At 41.4% G+C, this 24,441-nt stretch overlaps 1 protein-coding gene across 6 annotated transcripts in view; it reads right to left on the reverse strand.

The window, feature by feature from the left end:
• Window positions 1–24,441, reverse strand: part of OSBPL9 (oxysterol binding protein like 9) — a gene marked incomplete at its 5' end in the record, with an annotated part of 126,082 nt that overhangs the window by 68,178 nt on the left and 33,463 nt on the right. For all 6 annotated transcript variants that reach the window (XM_080921597.1, XM_080921601.1, XM_080921600.1 and 3 more), the window contains one exon: window positions 22,749–22,827. In XM_080921597.1, coding sequence (XP_080777723.1) covers window positions 22,749–22,827 — 79 coding nt within the window. The remainder of the gene's footprint in view (window positions 1–22,748; window positions 22,828–24,441) is intronic.

Here is a 24,441-nt window from a genome sequence, read left to right on the forward strand (position 1 = left end):
AAGAAAAACTTCATGAACAAGATTACAAAACACGTTTACAGTTAACACGCACGTCATGACTCTTAGTAACCACACACTGTCTTGAGTTTTTCTGATGAAATCTTACCACAATTATGAATCATGCTGACACTCAAGATGTCGTATTGCCTATGACCCATATGTTGTAAGAATTCCTGACGTTTCTTGACTATACTTTTACATAATCTGCACACCTCATCTTTAAGCCCCTACAATGCACCTCATACATAAATCATGTTACATGCTTTTGTTTACCATAGATGAAAATATACCAAAATAGTTTAGTCTTTTAAACATACTTATAGTTCAAAACCCACAAAAGTCATACACACAGCTGTTGCTAAGAAACTTTAATTCATTTCTATCAAGAAGTCTGAGCTTCCTCTAAGAATGGTGCCCCCCCCACACACACCCACATACAAAAGCATGCTGCCCGTTTGTAATAAACCACAGCCTTGCTTCCTGGTGACTGAGTTCCTTTCTAAGACTTGAACCAAAATCTTGACTTCACTTGGCTGAGGTTCCTAAAGGACACCCTCCCACCCCAGGGGTCATGGCTGGCAATATCAAGTGGCACTGTTTATTGCTGGTGACACTACCGGGCTGGGAATTTTCAAAAACTGATGAAAGGGATTAAGATTTCAGAAGCCTTCGGAATCCCTGATAGGTTATTCACTATAGAATAAAATACTTGAGCAAATACTGAAGGTATTCTCAGTACTCCAGAGTAAAGTAGCTGAATCAACCATAGAGAACTATGTAGGTATGGGGTGTGTGTGTGTGTGTGTGTGTGTGTGTGTGTGTGTATTTTTTTAAAGACTAGGAATTATTAAGATTCAGGTCTTTGGTCCACTTTGAACTGATGCTGTGTAGGTTGGGAGACGTGGATCTACTTTCACTCTTCCACAGCAGATGTGTCACTTTATCAACACAATTTATTGAACAGGCTGTCAGTTTTCCAGTGTGTGTTTTTGACACTTCTGCCTAGAACTAGGTGTCCAATGAGTGGCTCACGAGTAAAAGCACTTGCCATGCCAGCCCGATGACCTGGTTTGATCCCTGGAGCCCATGATAGAGCACTAATTCCTGCAAGCTGTCTGAGTGCAACGGGCACGCTCTAGCCACAGTCCTGCCCACACTCACACACAGAGGCGGAGTGCATCAGTGGGGTGAGGGAGAAGAGGAAAGAGTCAACAAAACAGTATTTTTTCCATTCTTTTTAAATTAGATATTCTCTGTATTTACATTTGAAATGCCCCTGAGGAGGCATCTCTCTCTCTCTCTCTCTGGTTCCTGCCAGTAAGTACTTCTTGGCATCAGCAATAGAGTTTGGGTTTAGTGGCTGCATATGGGGTGGATCCCTAGGTGAGGCATCCTCTGAATAATCTTCTTCAATCCCTGTTCCTCTATTTGACCTTGTATTTCCTCCCATGAGTGGTTTGTTCTCCCTTCTAAGAAGGACTGAGGCATCCCATCTTGGCCTTCCTTCTTTTTGAGATTCAGAACTTTCTGGAGCTAGTATCCACTTATCAGTAAGTGCATACTATGTGTGTTCTTTTGTAACTGGATTACCTCACTCAGGATGATAGTCTCTAGTTCTATCCATTTGCCTAGGAATTTCATGAAGTTATTGTTTCTAATAGCTGAGTAGTAGTACTCCATTGTGTAATATACCACACTTTCTGTATCCATTCCTCTGTTGAAAGACATCTGGGTTCTTTCCAGTTTCTGGCTATTATAAATAAGGCTACTATAAACATGGTGGAGTATGTGTCCTTGTTATATGTTGGAGCATCTTAGGGATATATGTCCAGGAATGAAATAACTGGGTCTTCAGTTAGTACTATGTCCAATTTTCTGAGAAATTGCCAGACTGCTTTCCAGAGTGGTTGTACCAGTTTACAACCCCACCAACAGTGGAGAAGTGTTCCTCTTTCTCCACATCCTCACCAGCATTGGCTATCATCTGAGTTTTTTATCTTAACCTGGTGTGAGGTAGAATTAATTAATTCTGACTGGTGTGAGGTAGAATCTCAGGGTTGTTTTGGTTTGCATTTCCCTGATGACTAGGAATGTTGAGCGTTTCTTCAGGTGCTTCTCAGCCATTCGGTATTCCTCAGTTGAGAATTCTTTGTTTAGCTCTGTACCCCATTTTTTAATAGGAGTGTTTGATTCTCTGAAGTCTAATTTCTTGAGTTCTTTGTATATATTGGACATTAGCCCTCTATCAGATGTAGGATTGGTAAAGATCCTTTCCCAGTCTGTTGGCTGCTGTTTTGTTTTCTTGACACTGTCTTTTGCCTTAAAGAACCTTTGCAATCTCATGAGGTCCCATTTGTTGATTCTTGATCTTAGAGCATAAGCCATTGGTGTTCTGTTCAGGAATTTTTCCCATTCCTAAGCTCTTCCCCACTTTCTCTTCTAATAGTTTCAGTGTACCTGGTTTTATGTCGAAGACTTTGATCCACTTGCACTTGAGTTTTGTGCAAGGAGATAAGAAAGGATCGATTTGCATTCTTCTACATGATGACTGCTAGTTGAACCAACACCATTTGTTGAAGAGGTTGTCCTTTTTCCATTAGATGTTTTTAGCTCCTTTGTCAAAGATCAAGTGACCATAGGTGTGTGGGTTCATTTCAGGGTCTTCAATTCTGTTCCATTGATCTACCTGGCTGTCTCTGTACCAATACCATGTGGTTTTTATCATAACTGCTTTGTAATATAGCTTGAGGTAGGGATGGTGAGTCCCCCAGAAGTTCTTTTATTGTTGAGAATAGATTTCACTATCCTAGGTTTTTTTGTTATTCCAGGTGAGTTTGTAAATTGCTCTTTCCAACTCTATAAAGAATTGGGTTGGAATTTTGATGGGGATTGCATTAACTCTAGACAAGGCTGCCCACTCTCCCCCTACCTATTCAATACAGTACTGGAAGTCCTGGCCAGAGCAATTAGACAACAAAAAGAAGTCAAAGGGCTACAAATTTAGAAGGGAAGAAGTCAAAATATCACTATCTGCAGATGATATGATAGTATACTTAAGTGACCCCAAAAATTCCACCAGAGAACTGTTATAGCTGATAAACAACTTTATCAAAGTGACTGGATATAAAATTAACTCAAACAAATCAGTAGCCTTCCTCTACTCAAAGGTTAAACATGCTGAGAAAGAAATTAGGGAAAGACAGCCTTCATAATAGTCACAAATAATATAAAATACCTTGGTGTGACCCTAACTAAGCAAGTAAAAGATTTGCATGACATGAACTTCAAATCTCTGAAGAAGGAAATTGAAGAAGACCTCAGAAGATAAAAAGATCTCCCATGCACATGGATTGGAAGAGTCAACATTGTAAAAATGGCCATCTTGCCAAAAAGATATTCTGCTAGCAAATGCCAGAATAAAATATATAATTGAGGAGCATGTGTGTGTGCCTGCCTACTCACAGAAACACCAAGTGATGCTAACTTATATTCTGTTGGTATTGGGGACATCACTGGGTCAACTGGTGAAACGTGAGAGTCGGTGGATCAGGTGATATAATACATCAGTGCCAATTTCCTTACATTAGCATTTTTAATGCTAATGGCTACATTGAACACATGTGAGAAACTTACCACTTGCAGGACAAGTTGCAAAAGTTAGTTTTCTTCTTCTACTATGTGGGTCTCAGTGTCAAACTCAGGACATATCTTTGTTAGCAAGTATCTTTACCCACTGAAACATCTCACCAGCCCAAGATTGAGATCTTTAAATATAACATTTAAAATTTAAAACAAACATGATAATAAAGCAAACATAACCTAAATAAATGAAAACATAGCATTCATGAAGCACTCCCATTCTATAATATTCAATTTTAATTCAATTTCTAGATTAAATAAAATGCTAATTAAAATTCAAAAACCATTTTTTGAGGTTTGCAATGTTACACAGATCTTTCTGAAGAGAGAGAAGCTTTGGAGAGTCTACGTCAAATCTGAAGTCATATGAAGGGGTCCTGAGAGAACATGGGTAGTTCATTACCAGCCCTCAGTGCTGAGCCTGCCCACAACCTATGCCTGGCTGTAACTAAGCGTGCTCACTCGCTCTGAAGAGCTGCTCCTCCCATGCTGCTGCTCACAGACTGCACTGCTGAGCCCACCACTTGCACCCCCTCTAACTCTCTCCTCATCCCATTCAACTCCCTCCTGGAGGCTGCAGAGACCTGCTCACTTGCCAGCCCTATGGTACTTTGCCAAACTCCAATAAAACTGTCCTCAAGTTTCAAAACAAAAATATGGGGCTAAAGGTGCAGATCAGTTGATAGACAATGATTTCCCAAAAGGCTGAGTCCAACAATCCCAGCAGACGGGGTAGAATCAGGACGATACAAGTTCAAGGTTATTGTTGTCTACTAAAGCAAGAATAAATAAAAGACATTAGAGACCAGAAATAGGCCCCAATGTGTATGCAGACACTTGATGTGAGACAAATGTGTATTAATGTGCAGTAAGAAACAACTCTTTAGTAAATGGTACTAGGATAATTATGAGGAAAATGAAATCTGATCCTACCACATATTATACATAAATCAAACCCAAATGTTTTACTTAGTTTGTAATTTGAAAGAAAAGACAAAATTTGAAGTGAAAGAGACTATCTTCATATTTTGATACAGGAAAAAAAAATAGCTCCTGAAGTGAACACAAAACTCTAATTACAAATAAAACTGGCAAACCGTGTGTGTGTGTGTGTGTGTGTGTGTGTGTGTGTGTGTGTGTGTGTATACACTCAAAAAGGCTCTAGAGGTAAGAAGATTAGAGGTGAATTATACAGATGTTTTTAGATATTCAGTTCATCTTGAAATATTCTTCTCTAACATCCACCATGCCTCTTCATACCTTCTAAGCCAGGAAGTTGCAATTTTTGTGTATGGTTCACGGTGAGGGACATATTTGTAACATGTCCTGGTTAACATATACAAGTGTATAGATACATATGTACATATAAAACCAGAACATTGGGTCATAAAACAATGTGATTCTTACAATATATTATTGATACTCATTCTTCTGCTCCCTCTCCACCTCTCCTCCACCCATAACCCCTGTCTCTGGCTAGCCAGAAATCCACTTTATAGACCAGGCTGCCTTGGAACTGGTAGGAATCTCCTCCCTGCCTTCCCCAAGCCTAGGAGGATGAGTTAAGGGTCTTGAAGTTGTACCCTTATAAGGCCCAGTCTCCAACGGATATACCTTTGTGTAACCCTTAATGTCAAAACACAATGGGATGGCCTTGCAACTCACCTAGCCCCTTCTCTTTATAGTGCCACTCTCTAAATATTCTGTACAACTTGCCTTTGAGGACAGAGTAAGCTCTGTGCTACCGTCTCTGACTTGTCAGGTTTTGCTGTCTAATTCAAATAAAAATTTTGCTTTGCTGGATTCTTGTGGCTGCCTGGGATGTTTTGGTTTTTCGGACCCCAACAAGATCAGGTAAAATAAGACATACAACCACAGTGGAGACCCAATTAGGACAAGGGGATCTTACTACAAATATTCTAAGTTTTAAATTGTGTTGTCTGTACTAATGTCTCAAGGGCAGCTCTGATGAAAACCCTTGAGCATGAGTGAAGGCAACAGCTCTGGACTGGACCAGTAGCCCCCATAATCTCCCCTACCACATGCTGGCAAGAGGGAAAAGACAGACTTTGTTTCCCTTAGAATTCACTTACGGAATCAATATGTATTTGAAATCTCAAGCACTGGTCCACATTTATCAAACAGCTCTAGGAATAAATAAGAAGTGTGTACAAAACACTTCTGTGCATTTCAAAACCAGTGGTCATCTCAAGAAAAATAACCTGAGTTGTGAACTACCTGCCACTCACAGGACATCATTTTTATATTTTAAAACAACAACAAAAACTGATAGCTAGGCATGGTACAATGGTACATGTAGATAATCCCAGCACTTGAGAGGCTGAGAAGCAGGAAGATCAACACAAGTTCAAAGCCAGCCTGGACAACACAGTGAGTTCAAACCAGCTTGGGTTACACAGGGAGACCCTGTCTCAAACAAACAAACAAAACCCAAACAGAAAAATTATTCACACTTGGGGTAAGGCAGGTATTTCCCTCAGAATGAATAAAGACAGCCTGTATTCCAGGGAAATTTTACAGTCTGTTGCCAACTACAAAATTCAAAGTTTCAAATTAACAATGGAATTTTGGAAGATGTATATTCTCTTTCTACCATCCCTTTGACCAATTCCTAAAATTCCGAAGCTTTTCCTGTTGAGTTTGGATTTTAAAAATGTGAGTTTTCTATGTCATACAATGAAAAGTGTCGACCTCTACGTAGGAATTGCAAAATTAGGTGAAGCAGTTCCCCAAATGATCATCGGTACACGATCTTATAAGATGTTCTGTTGGGTATAGGAGCCATTCTATATGCCAAAGTCATGAATTTTAGAATAATAAATATCTGCATACATAAGTTTCATTAATATAGTTTCAGATTCCAAATGTAACTAATGTTTAAGAAACTATCAGTGGTTCACACCTTTAATCCCAGGACTTGGGAGGCAAAGGCATAGAAATCTCCATGAGTTTAAATTAAAGTCAGCTTGGACTATAGAGTAAGTTCCAGGACAGCCAAGGCTACACAGAGAAACCTTGTCTTGGAGGAGGAAGAAAAAGAAGTATCATTTGATTGTTGGTGAGATATCAAAGAATAACACTCAGAATTCTCAAGAGGCTATGAAAACTTCTCTTTTCTATATGACCATGTGAGAGCATATTTTCATGCATTTAAGTTAAAACAATGGGCTAAATGTAGACGCAGTCAGGAGAGATCACCTCTCTTCTGCTGAGGCTAACATTAAAGGTATTTACAAAAATAGAACATGATATTGATGTTCTCACTGTCTGGGAGGCTGTAGAATGGTTATTCTTTTTTCCATTTTTTTAAACAGAGTCTCACCATGCATTATGTAGCTCTGGCTGAACTGGAATTCACTATGTAGAAAAGGATGGCCTCTATCTCCCAAGTGCTGTGGTAGCACATCTGACATTGTTTTGAATAATGCCAGTGTCTATCCGTGTGTGCATGTGAGTGACCGTGGAGGCCAAGTGTCCAGAGGTATCAGATGCCTCTAGGCTGGACTTACAGCCAGTTATGAGTTGCTAACATGGGTGCTGGGAACGATATTCTGATTCTCTATAAAAACAGTTTTACACTCTTAACCTCTGAACCTCTCTGGGGTGGCTATCTTGTCACAACATGTCTGTTTATTAATGAAATGGGTTTATAAATATTCACAAGATTTTGTTGTTGATTGAGAGTTGTTTTTGACATAATTTCACTATGTATCCCAGGCTGCCCTGGAACTCAAATATATTGCCCAAGCTGGCCTTAAACTTACAGCCTCAGCCTGAGTGTCAGGTTTATAGAAGTGTGCAACCATGCCTGGTTCTTACTGTGTTGTAGATTTGGTATAATGCTACTTATGATTACACTGGAATCTGCACATCTGCACGGAAGTCGCTGAGGGACCCTGCCCCCAGTTGATTTTGACTGGTAAAACTGTGGCGGCCTATGGCTAGGCAGGGAGACAGAGGCAGGACCTTTAGGATTCCTGGGCAATAGCAGCCATGCTGGTAAAGTGGTAGCGCCCCCTCCACCATCCACCCCCTCGAAGGCAAGCCAACACCTAAGAGCCAGGAAAGAATGGCCCAAGGGTCCCCCCACCTCCCAACTGGATCTAAGGCAACAACTATGGAATATATATTTTAGTAAGTAATACCTCAGAAATATTAGAGGGAAGGTGTTAGCCACGTGGAAATTTAGGAGTGGCCCAGCCATTGAGCTGTTTAAGGCATATTAAAATATAAGGCTGCGTGTGTGTGTGCATGCATGCATGTATGTTCATACTTGTGTGTAAGTGTGTGTCTTTTCATTCAGGAACCCAGAACATTGGGGTGAGTAGCAAGGAACATGCATCCCACCTCAGGGTTGATTTGAGTAGAGTTGAGATCTATTTTAATTTCTAAACTTATAAATGTTAGTAATGATATACACACGTGAATAGTCTTCTGGAACCATATTACTTATCAGGCATCTTAGGAAGTGATGTTTCACTGGATTACTTCACTGAGTTCCAAGTACCCAGAAAGCAGGGTTTGGCCAGTCTTGTGGCTTTATTGCTAGTACCTAACGAGGCACCTTGCGAACGGAAGCTAAATGACTGCATTCTTCTTAGAAAAAAAGTGGCTCAAATGGCAACTGACATGTTGAACAGTCAGAATGTTTTCTTTTTGTTTTTTTCTTTTCTTTTTTTATAATGCTAAGGGTTAACTGAAGTCTTCACAACTGCATGCTGTGCCAAAGCTCGTTCACGGAGCCAGATCCCCAGGAGAAGCTATTTTTAGAAGCCAATAAGGTGGTATGAAAAAGAATGATCCCATGACCAAATCTAATAAGCCAGTGTTTTGATATTCAGAAGGTTTAAGAATTATGATTTTAATTAGGCTCCCTTCTAATTTATAGAAATTAAAGGAGAGAGTAGATGAAAAGAACTGTATCTTATACCTGAGTACCTTTTAATCAAAGCGATAGAACGCCCCAGGTTTATGATCACGCTCCAGCCCCACTTCTCTGGGTCAGCTATGCACTCCCTGAGTTCTGGACTGGAATCTGGTCCACATTTTCTTGATTCTTTAGCACTACCATTTTCTCAGCAGCTAATCCGGTGCTCATATTAAGAGAACAAGTGGTCATTTGTCTGCTAGAAATGATGCCTTTTCTCAGTGAAGTCTCCTGACCAGCCTTGTCTTTGCTTGCTTCTTTGTTTTTCCCTGATGCTTAAGGGAGAAAGATTTTATTTTAGCTCAGGGTGCCTGTCACAGCATTGAGTCAGGGCAGGGGCTCACATCTACCCACAAGCAGAAAGCAACAAGGCATACTGTGGCCCAGCTCCCTTCCTCTCTTTATCCAGACTAAAACCCCAAGCCCAGGGAATGGTGCTGTCCACAGTTAAGATGGGTCTCTCCATATCACTGAATGCAGCCAAGATTATCCCCCACAAGCATGCCTAGAGGCCTGCCTCCCAGGACTTACTTCTACAGTCTGTCAAATTGATAATAACAGTAACAATCAGAAGAAGCCTTTATAGAGAAGACTACTCCCTAACCCAGCACTATGCCTTTAACATACATAGAGTTCATGGTTATTATTTACTGCCCAGCTCTCCTACCACTGAAAACTAAGCTCCACAAACCAAGGTTCTTTACTTCTTGACACATCCCAACCAGCTGGCAGCTCATCAGGAAACAACTGTTCCACAAAATATTTGCTGAGTGAGAACTGATGAATCAGTAATATGATTACTGGGCTTTCTTTTCTTTTCATTTATTTACTTGTTTATCTATTTATTTACTGAGGCAAGGTCTCAATATGTGTCTCTGGCTGTCCTGGAAACCAGGCTGGCCCGGAACTAAGAGATCTGTCTGCCTGTGCCCCCCAAGCACTGAGATTAAAGGCATGCGCCACCATGCCCAGCAAGTTAGAGTTCCTAAAACAATTATTTTTGCTTGATATCTTTTAAAATCTTCCATAATTGGCTCCTTCAAAGTGTTATTAATAGTTATAGCTGAAGTCTCTAAACTGTCAACATGCGTGCAAATATTTACAAATGTGTTTCTCCTCCACAACATCTGTTTTGACTATCTAAAGCAATATTGTGAGTCTCCAGAACAGAGTTAGCATTATCTTAGGAACTCTTTGTTCATTCAGCCAAAGACAATGAAAACTATGAGATCTTTTCTATTCATTCATCAGTCACATGCTTATCAGTCAAAAGATTCCCACTCAATAAAAATCCTTGATATGCAAATATACACTGACACTTTTATCTGGGGGGGGGGATTTCTACACTGCTTTACCTTCGGGTTTTAGTAAAGGACTGAAAGGGTCAGTGAGTCAGTATTCCTGGACTGTAACAAAGCTACTAAGACATGGGGATGTAGGAACATTAGGTAGGTCGTGGCTGTAGAGAACTGATAGAGGCATTAATCAGAAAAGAGCTGAGAAAACATGGATGCCAGGAAGGGGCGAGCAGGAGTAATGGGGAGGCATGAGTGTGGGCATAAGAAGGGAGAAAAACCTGGACCAAGTTACAGACTTAGGAGACAGAGAAGGAGCAGTTACTGGACAAAGTGATGGGTGTTTCCCCTCACACAAATACAAGAGAGGCAGACACAGAACAAGAGAAGATTCAGCAGGGGCTGGAGAGATGGCTCAGTGGTTAAGGGCACTAAGAGGTCCTGAGTTCAATTCCCAGCAACCACATGGTGGCTCACAACCATATGTATTGGGATCTGAGGCCCTCTTCTGGTGTGTCTGAAAAACAGCTACAGTGTACTCACATACATAAAATAAATAAACCTTTTTTTCAAAAAAAAACTAAAGAGGGGGGGAGGATTCAGTTAGTTCGAAAAATGGAGATGCGGTTCTACAATACAGAGATAAAGGCTGGCAAGCCCCAACTGCTGGGACCCTCAGGAATCAGAAGAGAACTGTCAGTTCCAGGCCAGCTCAACCAAACCTTAAATAAGCAAAATACAACAAAAGAATGCACAAGATGAAAAACAAGATGACTCCACAATTTTTACTTCAAAAGCCTCTGACATAGTCAGTCCTACAATCTGATAAGCCTCAAAAGTCAGAAGCGGTTTGTTTTCTGTTTAAAGGGTGTGCATGCACGTGTGTGTATATACATATGTGTGTGCATATATGTATGGTAGGTGTGTATGTGTACAAGTTGTACATAGGGTGTGTGTATTTGTGGGGGGTATCTGCATTTATATATGTGCATGAACATGTATGCATATATGTGAATGTGCATATGTGTGAAGTCAGGCATTTTCCTCAATCATTTATTATTTTTAGGCAAGGTCTCTCACTGAGTCGACACCCAGTTTTTCCCATGGGTGGGTTCTGGGATCCAAACTCAGGTCCTCATGCTTGTGTGGTCAGTGTTTTATCCACTGAGCCATCTCTCTAGCCCTAGAAGTTCAAGCTTATGGTACATACCTGCAATCCCAGTACTCTGGAAGCTGAGGTGGGAGAATGTGAATTCAAGATCAGCTTGGGAAACATAATAAAAATTAAGTAAGCCAAAGCCATATTTCAGGACTTATCTCTAAGAAATAATAAAAGTTTTACTGAATTTATGAATAATAAGTATTGGGCTGGAGAGATGGCTCAGCCGTTAAAGGCTAGGCTCACAACCAAAAATGAATAAGAAGTATTTAAACACATGTTATTAGGGGAAAAAAAAATCCCCACTCATGGAAAAAAAGGAGGATTTATGTTTAATGCATTTGGGTTGAGAAGGCAGAGAGGGACAAAGGTGATTTTAAGGCTAAACCAAGTCTCACAAGGAGAAATACAGAAGGTCAGAAAGAAAGGAATTGTTATATAATCACTTTACTTGGATTAATAATTAAAAAGAAAGGGGGGAAATCATTGCCTATTAAAAAAAAAAAATCCAGGAAGGAGCTAGGTGTGGTAGCTCATGCATGAATGTCCAGCACTTGAAGAGCTAAGTCAGAAGAATATAAATATATTCCTGAATATAAAGTCAGTTTGCTCTAGCGAGTGTTCCAGGTCAGCCAGACTACAGGGTGAGGCATGCCAATAAAAATGAATTAAATAAAATTTATGGAAAAGACTAAAACAAAGCAAGTAACACGTGAAACATGAATCAGCAACTAATTCTTTTGTTTGCTTTTGAAATAAACAAGATCAATTAGATAAGACCTAAAAAAGTAACAGAATCCTACAAGAAATTATAATAATTGATGCATGCTACTTTAAATCACATGCTTAGAAAAATTGACATTCTTTAGATACCTTGGGTGGAGGAGCTTTTGTACTTATAAGAGAAGTGTGCATATGTTTCTCTGGGGTAGAGTAGCAGGAAGGCAGTTCTGAATTATCAAGTATAATACTTCATCTGAAGGTTTCATTCTGGCTCCAGTTTCTCCAAGGAATTCTGCTCAGGGCAAAGAGCAGCAAGCCACTTCCTCTCTCTTCTATATTTAGCTCTAAGCTGTTAACACAATATCTTTGCCTTTCCTTCAGAAAGGATACACTCCGAGATCAAGACTGTAGTTATAACCTTACAAGCTTCAGACAATCTAGACACAGCACAATGTCACTGATTCAGCACTCACGACAACACAGAGCTTGTGTTTACGCCAGATCACCACGCTTAAACCACTACGAACCTCTCAGGCTCCACTTTAGTTTTCTTAAGAAAACCAAGTTTCTGAATAGAACAAACAACTAAAATAACTTTTCCCCTCAAACACTTTGAACGGCTCCCTCTGCTGGCATAAGAAGAGAACTGTGCAGCATGACCAGAACCGAAAGAAGATGGAGCAGTATACGTCTGACCTGGTCCTTAACTTCATTCAGGGACCATTCCCATGCCTCCTGTGTCTAGGCTTCTAAGCCCCCCTAACAGTTGGGGACAGATCTGAGCCTCACTATCATGTCTTCTGAACAACGTCCCAACTAACTTAACTGTTCCTGAGCAGGCCCAGGCAGTGCTGGCCTCGGCTTTGATACAGAGGATATTATTCCTATATTAATAACCCTGGCAACACCGACTACCCTCAAACAGTGGTAATACTGAAGCAGGAGATGGCATCTGTTTAGAAAGAGGCGACAGCAGTGACACAGACCCAAAGAGGCTCTGGTATAATAAAAGGCACAGGAATAAGAACTGTTAATATAAATCTAGGCCCTGCCACTTCCTACACGTGTGACCATGAATACGATTTATACAAGCCTCAAGCTCTCCCCTGTATGGTGAGGATAAAACTACCTCATTACTGTGGGTGTGGTTCCTGTAAAAGAGCAGCAGCATATTAAACTGGCCCTTATGGCTGGTTTTCTTCAAACAAGTCCTTTTATATTCAACAGAGAGTCATTCTACTGTGTATTATAGTCTCATTCTCTAGAAGAAAAAAAGACATTAATCACATCCCTGCCCACTTGACTTATATCACCTGCATGCAAGAGCTCAGGTCAACAATACCTTCTACATGACAATACACTCAACTCCTCCAACGAGGCAGTTGTCTGAAGCTGTCCTTAAAGCAGCTAGCAGCCTAGTCAGACAGAGCTTTGTATAATTCATTTAAACTTGAGATCTTCCCAAATATCAGTCGATTGTCTTAAGGTCCTCTTAACTTACTATAAGAAGATGTGGACTGGGGATATGGCTCAGTTGGTAGAGCGCTTGCTTGCCTCACGTGCACAAAGCCTTGGGGCCGATCACCAGTGTTGCATAAACCAGGTACAGTAATGATCCTCCAACTTCACCATGAGGAAGTGTGAGGACCAGAGTTCTCAATCATCCTTAGCCAGCAAGCTTGAGGCCAGCATGGGATACATGAGAAACACACACACACACACACACACACACACACACAAAGCAAGGGCAGAGTATAAGTGTAATTCATATGATACACTGATGTTATATGTGGAGCGTAGTGTCATGGTCATAAAAATGTTCATACCCTGCATGAGTAAGAGCTTAAAAAGGGCTGAAAAAAAAAAAAAAAAAAAAAAACCTTAGCAATCTGATATTTAAAAGCAAGGATCAGTGCAATCTACGCATTGTCAGAATTGCCAAAGTCTTAACTCATTTAACCCATAATATGAAAAATACCAAAAGCTACTCAACTAAGAAATTGCCGCTGGAATGAGGATTTGACATTGAATTTCTTAATCACCCCTTTCACACTGCAAAGCAAGTTCCTTGTGTGACAAAATAAACTCAGAACTCGGTGACATCACAAAAACAAATTAATTTTTAAAAATTAGTGGATAAGCCAGGCAGTGGTAGCATACACCTTTGATCCCAGCACCCCAGAGGCAGAGGCAGGCGGATCCGAGTTCAAGTCCAGCTTGGTCTACAGACTGAGTTCCAGGACAGCCAATGCTACACAGACAAGCCCTCCACAAACCAAAAACCAAACCAGAATAACAATAAAACCTGGATGAAGTAAACTAAACACTAGGATTTTCTACAAGTGCTTTGCTACACCTACACCAAGCAATGTGCCCCAACCTGAAGATTGCTTGAGGATTCATAGGTCTCCTCCCAAGGTTACACAAGCAACAGTTGCTGGAGACAGAAGATCGATGACTGCCTGCAGGTAGCTCTAGGAACCGAGAGCTGCGTGTGGCTTTCTACAACACAACTGCCCTTGAGTTGCCTGTGCTCCCGAAGTAACCCAAATAAACCCTGGTTCCCACTTACTGCTCTGCCATACCCTCTACAGAATGAGGCACTAATTATGCCTTTGAAGGCATGAGCTAAATAAGAATTCTCCCCTTTAAATTGGAAATTGGGTATCTCATCATAGCTACTTAGAAGTTACTACTAGCTACAGGAAAAGTTGTTCTTAACCATACACAGGACGGGTCAAGGAAGTGACATCATTCTTCCCTTCAGACAGAGTGATAATTAGTGTCACTTTCCAATACTCTCCTTAGATTGACACACTGAAATTTTATAGTAACAATTAAGAAAAATGAATTGGTGTTCTCGGCCTTCACTGCACTACCGCTGCTTGTCTCTGATGCCAGCACCGCTGAAGGAGAAGAGGGGTAGGTAAGGAGGTGCCCATACCATGGCCTGTACGAAGCAAACTGCCCACAAATCAACCCGTGGTAGAGCACCCAGGAAACAGCTGGCTACAAAAGCCGCTCGCAAGGGTGCGCCCTCTACTGGAGGGGTGAAGAAACCTCATCGTTACAGGCCTGGCACAGTGAAATCAGACTATCAGAAGTCCACTGAACTTCTGATTCGCAAGCTCCACTTTCAGCGTCTGGTACAAGAAATTGCTCAGGACTTCAAAAAGGATCTGCACTTCCAGATTGCAGGAGGCAAGTGAGGCCTGTCTGGTTGGCCTTTTTGAAGATATCAACCTGTGTGCTGTCCGTGCCAAACGTGTGACAATTATGCCAAAAGATATCCAGCTAGCACGCCGTATACGTGGAGAACGTGCTTAAGAGTCCACTATGAGGAGAAACATTTCATTCTCTTTTTTTTTTTTTTTTTTCTTTTCTTCCTGATATCAGTAGTTCTGAATGTTAGATATTTTTCCATGGGGTCAAAGGTACCTAAGTATATGATTGTGAGTATAAACATAGGGAACAGAATCAGGTATTGGCACTTTCTCCATGTTCATTTGTGTGTGAATTTTTAATATAAATGCAAGATGCAAAGCATTAATGCAAGCAAAATGTTTCAGTGAACACATTTCAACAGTTCAATCTTATAACAATTATAAATAAACCTGTAAAATTTTTCTGGACAATGCCAGCATTTGGATATTTTTTAAAAATAAGTAAATTTCTTATTGACAGCAACTAAACGGTGTTTGCAGCGTTCTTATCATGCGGTAGAGTCCATTCATTCACCATACTTTTCTAGCTGAGTTGTCCTACATTACAAGTATATGTTTTAATGTTGTCTGTCTCCTGTGCTGTTCCTTAAGTCTGCTATTAAAATGCATTAAACTATAAAAAACAAAAATAAAGATGGGTTAGAGAGGTAGGTCTAACTAGCTACTCCTTATACTGGAGTCCATAATTAAACTTGGGAAGATTATAATTTCAAGTATCTAGGGAGGATTGAGAGTAGAAAACAAATTAAGAAGAACATAGGTGTACTAATGAGATCTAATCCTCCCACAGCAAAATAACAAACTCCCCAACACATGAATCTAGCTCCATCCACCCCACACAAATATCCTGAGTACCACTAAAATTATACCAGCTAATTGCAGAATTAATTATAGATGATTTACTTCCTTTACATGAAATGTGTGACTTTTTGTACTGGAAACATTACCACGTAAAAATCAGAAACTTAAAACAACTGAGGAAACGTCTTAAGTCAACACAAGACAGCGGCATCTGTTCTGGTGATCATGCTGAGGTAACATTGCTCTCAAAGCAGAAGACACTCAGCCCTATGGTCTAACGACTCGCCGTCCACTCGAAGCAGCTTAGCCGTGCAGATGTATGCTACGCTGGTTGTATTCATGCAGTGGAAGCATCGATGCACTGATATACTTGATCAATAGGGATTTTTCAATTAAATACGCTCCTTCAGTATTGAGCACTAGGCTACACTTTAGTAAATAATCAAGTTTTAATGGACTGAGCTGAAAACAGTAGTTTATCAGACCAACCACAGACAACTTCCTCCACTGAGACTTCCATAGCTCTAACTTAAGCTTCTTTTCAATGCTTAAAAGTAGTACATTTTATCTCAGGAAACTTGTGGCACTATAAAATATTCCAAATAAATTAACTAAATATTACACTGTTTAAAAGATGTCCTCAGTAAAGCCTCCTCCACCCTGTTTTTGAGATAGGGCCTCCTTATCTTAGTCTTGTGTTCAAACTTCTAATCCTGCCACCATGGCTAGATGCAAAGTTTTCATCTTAAAAAAATTATATATACATTAATTATAATAATATATACATTATTACAGATCAGGTTTGCTGAAGCCAAGCGATCCCTTCAATACAAATTAGACCATACACATCTACATTATGGACAATCTATGATCAAGGCCAAGTCATTTGCCACTACACCTCACTCGACTAATATACTGAGGACGGTGTTGCTGAGTGACCCTGCATGCAAGTACAGCTGCTTACCTAGACTCAGGTCTCAAGCTTTCAAGTGTATTATACTGACTGGAGAAGGCACATTCCAGAGCTGCTGACTCCTAAGGACAAGATACATTCCTAGAACACTCCCCATGGTGCTAAAGTTCTGTCTGCAAACATACTTTAAGAACCACAGACCTAGATGGAGCTGAGCACAAATCCTGGCTCTACCTCTTGGGCTTCCTAAAACTCACTTTCTCCACCTCTCAAACAAGAAGCTAAGCTACATGTGATTGTGGGTCCATCAATTACATAGTGATGTTCACAGTGGGTGGTGTAGTGTCCTGTTCCTATCTGTCATTCAGGAGCAATCTGATGGCTAGATACCGGTGTGACCATCACCACACTGCTACTGCTTCTGAGTAAGGGAACAGGAGGGACACTGAGGGCATGGCATTTTGTAATTGCATTAAACTGCATTGTTATTTAAAGGTTCTCCTATTTTACATTAATTCCTTCCTGATAGCTAGGTGACCAATGTCTATAGCAACAGCTCTCAAGAGCAAGTGCTAGGGCTGGGAATATAAGAGAGCTTGCCTAGTATGCATGAAGCTCTTGTTTTGATCCTCAGCATCTCAAAAACCAGACAAGGTAATGCACACCTGTAATTCCAGCACTCGATGCAGAGGCAGGAGGATTAGAAGTTCTGACCACATAGATCAAGTTCTGGGCCAGTCAAAAATTTATGAGAACCTTTCTCAAAAGATAAAGGTTCTGAGTATTGTGTTCAATTTTCAATTCTGCTTTACATTAGTAGTGTGTGGCCCCTTGTTTCTTTAACTATAAGAGGAAAATAGCACTAGCAATTACTTTGTAAAGCTTTGAGATGCATCATTTAACTAATGTAGGTAAAATTCCAAATAATGCCTTGTATAAAATAAGCATTCAACAAATGATTGCTATTAGCATCCTAATATTCAAAATGTTATAAATCATTTCATTACATCATCAAATTTCATAAATCGGCACAGTAGCTCACCCTGCGATCCCAGCACCTGGAAAGCTCAGGCAGAAAGGTAAGTCATTTAAGGTCACTCTCAGCCCCATTTTGAAGCCAGCGTTGTCTCAAAACAAAGACAAAAAAAAAAAAAAAAATACAACTTATTGCAACTTAAAACTGGACTTTTCCTAATCTAAGGTGAGCTATAGACCATCTTCTCTTCTATTAGTTTGAGCCATATGAAATCTGATGAGACTACTTTTGATCTATGAAAACAGTAACTTCAGGTGATTAGTTTCTGGGCTGGGAAGATGCATCAATAAGTTAAGCGCTTGCCGCACAAGTATAAAAGCGTGAAGACCTGAGTTCAGATCCAACCCCAGCACTACTGAAGCTGAGAAAGGCAGTTACCTGGGCTTGCTAACCTGGTCACCAGACTAGCCAGTGTTTGAGCACCAAGTTCAGTGAGGGACTCTGCCTCAGAAAAGTAAGGTAGAGAGGGATAGAGGAAGTCACCTGACATAGACCTGTGCCCTCCACACAGCGCAGACGCGCACACGCACTTACACGTACATGCTCGTAGACACAGACACAGAGTATCTCCATCTTAACTGCTGTGATTGCTCCTCCCAGCCTGTTGGCATTCCATCCTAGTATAACCTAAGGTTTGACCACAGTTCTTGCTTGCTGTGATCTAGATGAGCAATAGATACTGCTGCTATAGTTTTAACCAAAGGTTAAAATCCCAAAGGCTTTACTTAGCTCACAAAGGTACACTGGCCAACACCTTAAAAAATGTTTTAAAACTTGGGAATTTTACATACCCATTTCCTACTGAGTAAAAAGAACTAAATCTGACTTCTCTTGGAAAAAAGTGGAAACTGGTAATATTCAGCAAGCCTTCCCAAAAGCCTTAACCAACCAGGCAAGTACAGCACTTCCCCCTTCCCACACTGCTAGTCTTTATTATTATCCTTACATTTTACTTCATGTTGAATGTGCATGACATGTCTGAGTGCTTGTGCATATGTGAGCCACAGCATAGGTGCGGAGGTCACAAGGCAATTTTTGGGAGTCTGTTCTCTCCTTCCATCAACTCCGATCATCAGACATACAGACCCGAAACTGCTAGTCTTTGTCTAGCTTTAACCCTACCTGGTCATGCAGACTTTAGACTTCCAGTTCAACCAAAAACCGTGTGCTCTCTCTTCACTTGCACTTGAGCTCAGATTCAGCTCCCATCATCATCATCATCATCATCATCATCATCATCATCATCATCATCATCATCATCATTCAGACTCCTGTTCTGAACTGTTTGAGATGTGACACCGTTCAATCATAAACCAAGCCAAGAATACCCTTGCTACTAAATTCTCCTCCAACCACTCACCATTCCCACTACACGCCCAACCTGTTCTCTTTGCTTCCCCTATCACCATTACTTTGGTCTGTTGAGGGCCCATAGCCGGCCACAACTGTCTGTCCTCCTGCACAAAGCAATGCCTGCAGCCGTGCTGTAGGTCCCATTGTTTCAGGTGCCATTGGCTCTTGCCTTCTCCAGAACTGATCCAACTACCACCCTCCCCAACACACTCCACATTCCCACCGCCGCCCCTCTTCTAGCATTATTGGTTCTTCCTCTCCATGTTCTTCCTCTCCATCGGATCTATGTGGACTGCTGTCAACACAGAAACATACTACTACTGCTCCTCTTGTCCTTACACATAATTAAAATCTTCCCAAACTCCCGAGGTCTGCAATCCCCTCTTCTGCTCCTGCTATCTGTAGAGTAGACTTTGAAGCACTCTGTCCTGATTTATAACTGCTCTTCTCAAGGCTTTCAAGGCCTCCTCATGATTCACTTCATTATGTCATTTCTTAGTACTTACTTCCCTGTCTATCAGCAGCATCTGGCAAGCTCTGATTCTTCTCCCTCCTAGAAGCACTGTCCCCTTTGGTCACCAGTCTCTTTTGCTGATTCGGCCTCATCTTGAAGCCTCTAAAGTACATGTTCAAGGGCCTACAGCTCAGTGCTTAGACTTTTTTCTTTTTAGTCTTATTCCCACATTCTCGAGTACATAAACACTGTCTCTGTGCCAGTGAGTTCCCATATTTATTTTTCTAACTTGAAATTCTCCCTGAATGCCAGATACAAACTATGAATTAAACATCTCCAGTAAGTTCTCCTTTCCTCCAAACTCTTCTTCTTAGAACCATCCACTTCCGTTAATGGCAACTCCATTTTCTAACCCCAATCAAAATTCTTGCATCATCCTGAACTTGCCTTTGCTATGTGCTACAATTCAACGTTCAAAATAACTGTAACAGAGTATGACATACCAACAGAAAAGTAAGTTATGCAGTGATATGGATGGGCTTTAAAGCACTGTTCTGAGCTAAAATAAAGACAAGGACATACATGACATGGCCCATTTGTGTGAACCCTAATGGGCATTCTCACCTCTACTGACAGAAGGCAGATCAGTGATCGCCTGGCCCAGGGCTTAGGAGGGGGCTATCTGAAAAGGAAACAATGTTGTGGAGTGGCAGAAATGTTCCGTGTTGATTGAGGTGGCAACTACATCTAAGTAGGCTGACCAAAACTGAATTATATAAGATACATTTTTAAACATTTTAATCTGAAGGTCGTTTGAAAATTTTCCACCTATATTGCTACTACTACTATTGTTATCATTATTATTACCATCATGTGTCTCAGGGTATGTGAAACATGCATGCACATGTGACCGAGGAAGTCCATGATGCCACAGTGCGTGTGAGGAGACCAGAAGACCTTTACGGAGTTGGGCACCAGGGATCAAACTCATCACACTTCTGCAGCAGGAACTTCCACTCACTGAGCCCTCTCATCAGCCCCCCCCCATGCACTTTATTTCATGTTAATTATATCTACTAAAGCTGATTAATCTGACCACTGTTTGCTCCCTCCCTACCCCCACTGGTGCAGCATGGGTACTCTCATATTTTTCTCCCATTTCTTGTCTACACCAACCTCCTAAATGGTTTTCTAGGCCTGTGCCCCTCCACACCTTGTTCTCAAGACAGTGGCCAGAGCAGCCCCGTAAGACTGGAATCTCACGTTATTCTCTGATTAAAATTTCCTAATGGGCTTTCATAGCAATAAAACTCTTTATTTTTATTTCTTTTTTATTTTTCTTTTTGGGAATAGGATCTCACTCTGTAGCCCAGGCAGGCCAGAAAGTCACTATGGAGACCCTGGGTTCTATCTCCGCACAGGAAAAAGAAAACACTCAAACATATTATGGTAATATGTCTGAACCTAGGTTTGCTTTCAGTTCTTGTCAGCAATTGAAAAAAAATTTTTAAAAGAATATTATAAAATGTAAGGTCAACCAAACACTGAATGTGTTTGTATAAAATGTGTAGATCTTCTAAGCAAGTATCTCTTAAGTCTGAAGTAAATTTCCTAATCACCCACACTGCTAATACCCCAATGCTATAGTAGAAAACAAACAATCTAACATTCTGGAAACTTAAGAGTTCATTTTGAAAAATTCCTGTTTATTTTCATCAGTTAAATAATGTCTTGTTTTATCAGCAAGCCACATAACTACAAAAATGCTAAAGAGGTCAGTCTAACATAAATAATTTAAGGTAAGGTGCCTTTGCTCCAAGATCCAAGCCTGTCCTTCCACCAAGCAAACAAAGCTTCCCCGGGCCAGAGGGGCCCCCCTGCAACAGCCCAGCATCCAGCAGCTCCGACTACAACTGCAGTGAAGAATTCAGCTGCTTTCCAGTGAGTCCCAGTTACCTGCTTTGGCTCATGAGCAGCACTGCGTATTTAACCTGAAAATCAGAGCTGTTTTATAACATGATTAAAATGTTTTATGAAGTTAATCAAGTGGAAATTTCCAGGGGAGTAGCATTATTTAAGAAACTGTAAATAAATAATGTCTGCAAACACGACATTAGAAATGTCACTGCTGAGTACCCCTGTCTTCATTGTTCGCAGGCAGCATCTTTCATGCCTATTTGTCTCTTAACAAGACAATGAAGAGAAACAACGGCCATACACTGTCCTAGAGTAGGACAGCAGTGACCTAAGCACCTTCACACAGCACATATGGCCTCCAGCAGACCTCATAACCAAAACATTTTTAAGCTGTAACTGTACTTGGTAATCATTCACCTTGATCCATCTGGCAAGCATAACAGTGATCACACATACAGGTTCAGAGAAAGTACTAACATCTCCAAATAGTCTCATTTCTAAGTTTCCTGGGTTGCTTTAAACCTAAAACAGACATTATTTTATACAGGAAAAAAAGAGAAAACCAGTACCAAAACTAACAGGCACTCCTACCAGGTCCTAGGAGTCGAATACTAAAACCAGCTTTTATTTGCTGGTTTAGAGCTTTCAAGGCGAGCTGAAACGAGAGCTTGCATACATACAGTACCTTACCCCTTCTACCGGTGAGCCATAGCATGCAATGCCGAAACATAGCAGTGGCAGATGGCATTGGAGTTATTAACTACAGAAAGGATAAGAGCAGAGCAATGATGGCTGGCAGACAAGACACAGAAATGCAGATGGAATGAATGCAAACTTGGAGTTCTTGAAGCAGAGCAAAACCTCTCAGGCAAAGGTTGCCTCTAGCTTCAGATGAATTTACATTTTGAGCTTCACACGGACAAACACTGCAGCCTTCACAGTCAGTCCTTAGCCTCCTCATGCAGAAGCAGAACCACACTCCTCGATAAAGAACGTCGGCAACCTTCTGTAAGCACAAGCCAGCAGCAGCAGCAGCAGCCCATACTCTCGCTTTTCACTGATTTTTAATCTCCACCGCGGCCAGATCCACAGTCGCTTCAAATTAATGTGCATCCACTGCAGACACAAATCCCTGCCTAACCTGCAGCACCACTTCATCCAGAAGGTTCCCGTGCACTCATTCATGCAGGATCAGTTGCAAAAGCATTCAAGTCACTCAGCAAGCAACCCGCGAGAGAAGGGGAGCAGGTGGGATGCAGAGGACAGAGCCTCTCCTCTCAGCTCACCCTGGAAGTGGAAGGTTTTCTGATCAACAGTGATTGTGAAGGTGCTGTCGTCCTCGTCGTCTATACCAATCACAGCTCCCTGCGAGACAAAGAGCAAAATCCCAATAAGGCAAACAATGACATCAGCAACATGCACTACTGCTACAGCCCTGGAATGCCCGACGCGCTGAGGACACTGGAGGCAGGCTAGAGGGAGCGGAGAAATCCGAGAAGCTTGTTTTGCTTACAGGAGAAGGGCTGGCGGGGCACCCTAGCCGCACCCCGCACGCAGACTTTCCATGCCTTGCATAAGGGACTTGGATGCAGTGGGAGGAACAAACAGAACTGAATCTGTAATCTGTTTAACAGCCAGCCACAGAGCTCTTCTGAGCTTTTAAATTGCTCTCGAAAACAGGAGTCAGAACCCTACACCGCCCCAGGTTGTTGTGCAGTGCGAAGCCGGCAGGTGCTCTGCAGCGGGCTGCCTCAGCACTGCCCTTGTTAGTGCAGAAACACCAGCTGACCAGATGCTCCCTAGCCTCAGGCTGCTGCAGGTGCCACAGTTCTCTCTGTTTCTGTTGGCGCCCATGGCTGCCTCCTCCCACTAAAACTGTGAGGTTTTGGAACTCGGGACTGTTTTCTCACTCGAGTTTATGTGGTGCATGGTTTCTAACAGTAAATATAGCTCTCAGACTGCAGCAAAAGAGCAGGGAGGCCTGGTTGGCTGTTTCAGAAACTTGCAACTTTTTTTTTTTTATTCAGACACAGGAATTAATAGGGCGGAGGGAAAGCTACACAAAATCAAAGTCTACTAGGCAGTGTTCTCAAGGAATCCCTATCTGACATATCCCAGAGGCTCGAGAGAACACACCACACCTCAGGAGCACATTACTCTCACACAGTCTGCTATTAAAAGACCTTGGAAGGAAAAGTCAAAACACTGGAGAAAAAAACAAAACAAAACAAAAACCTATCACATGAAACAAGTGGTGTGTAGGGTAACTACTCTCATCCTAAAAATACTAATAGAACCAGAGATGTATTTATTTATTCCCAGAGACCACACAGAGAAACCTCACCTTGATCGAAGTCCTATATACCTGACTTATTCTTTAGTTTCAGAATGAATAAAAAATTTCATCCCCGTTCTTGATAAGGAAATGTCTACAGACTTAGTCTAGTCCCAACAGGAAGTTCACAGCTGGACCAGGACTGGCTGTCACTTGCATGGCACCTCCTAGTCCAGCACAGTGGGCATGGATGACTCCCAACCTCACCACCACTACCAAAGCAGTCATTATGGCTAACTTCACTTTGTGGTGAGCTGGGCTAACTCATGAAATTCTGATAAATCAAACTTTCCCTGGGTCCAAATACTCAATGACCAAGGACAAAAGTGCTGCTACATGTAGCTCTGGGACAGTGGTCCCTGCCCTTAAGGCCTTCTGCTCCAGAAGAGCAGACAGAGAAGAGCACAGCGTACTACCAAGAGGACTCTCTACCTGCAGGAACCTTGGAAACAGTATCAAAGAAGCTTGTCGCTAAGGAAATAACCACATGGACAAACACGGATGGAAAGAAGGTTAGCAGTCCCTTGAGGGCAGGGTGAATAGGGACTGGATGCTAACAAGTAGGGACAGCGAGGCTGTTTTGGAGACAAGGTGTTACTGTCTTGCCCAGAAGGCCTCAAACTCCTGGGTTCAAATAATTCTTG

The sequence above is a fragment of the Micromys minutus genome, assembly GCF_963924665.1.
Source record: "Micromys minutus genome assembly, chromosome: 9".
Taxonomy (NCBI): domain Eukaryota; kingdom Metazoa; phylum Chordata; class Mammalia; order Rodentia; family Muridae; genus Micromys; species Micromys minutus.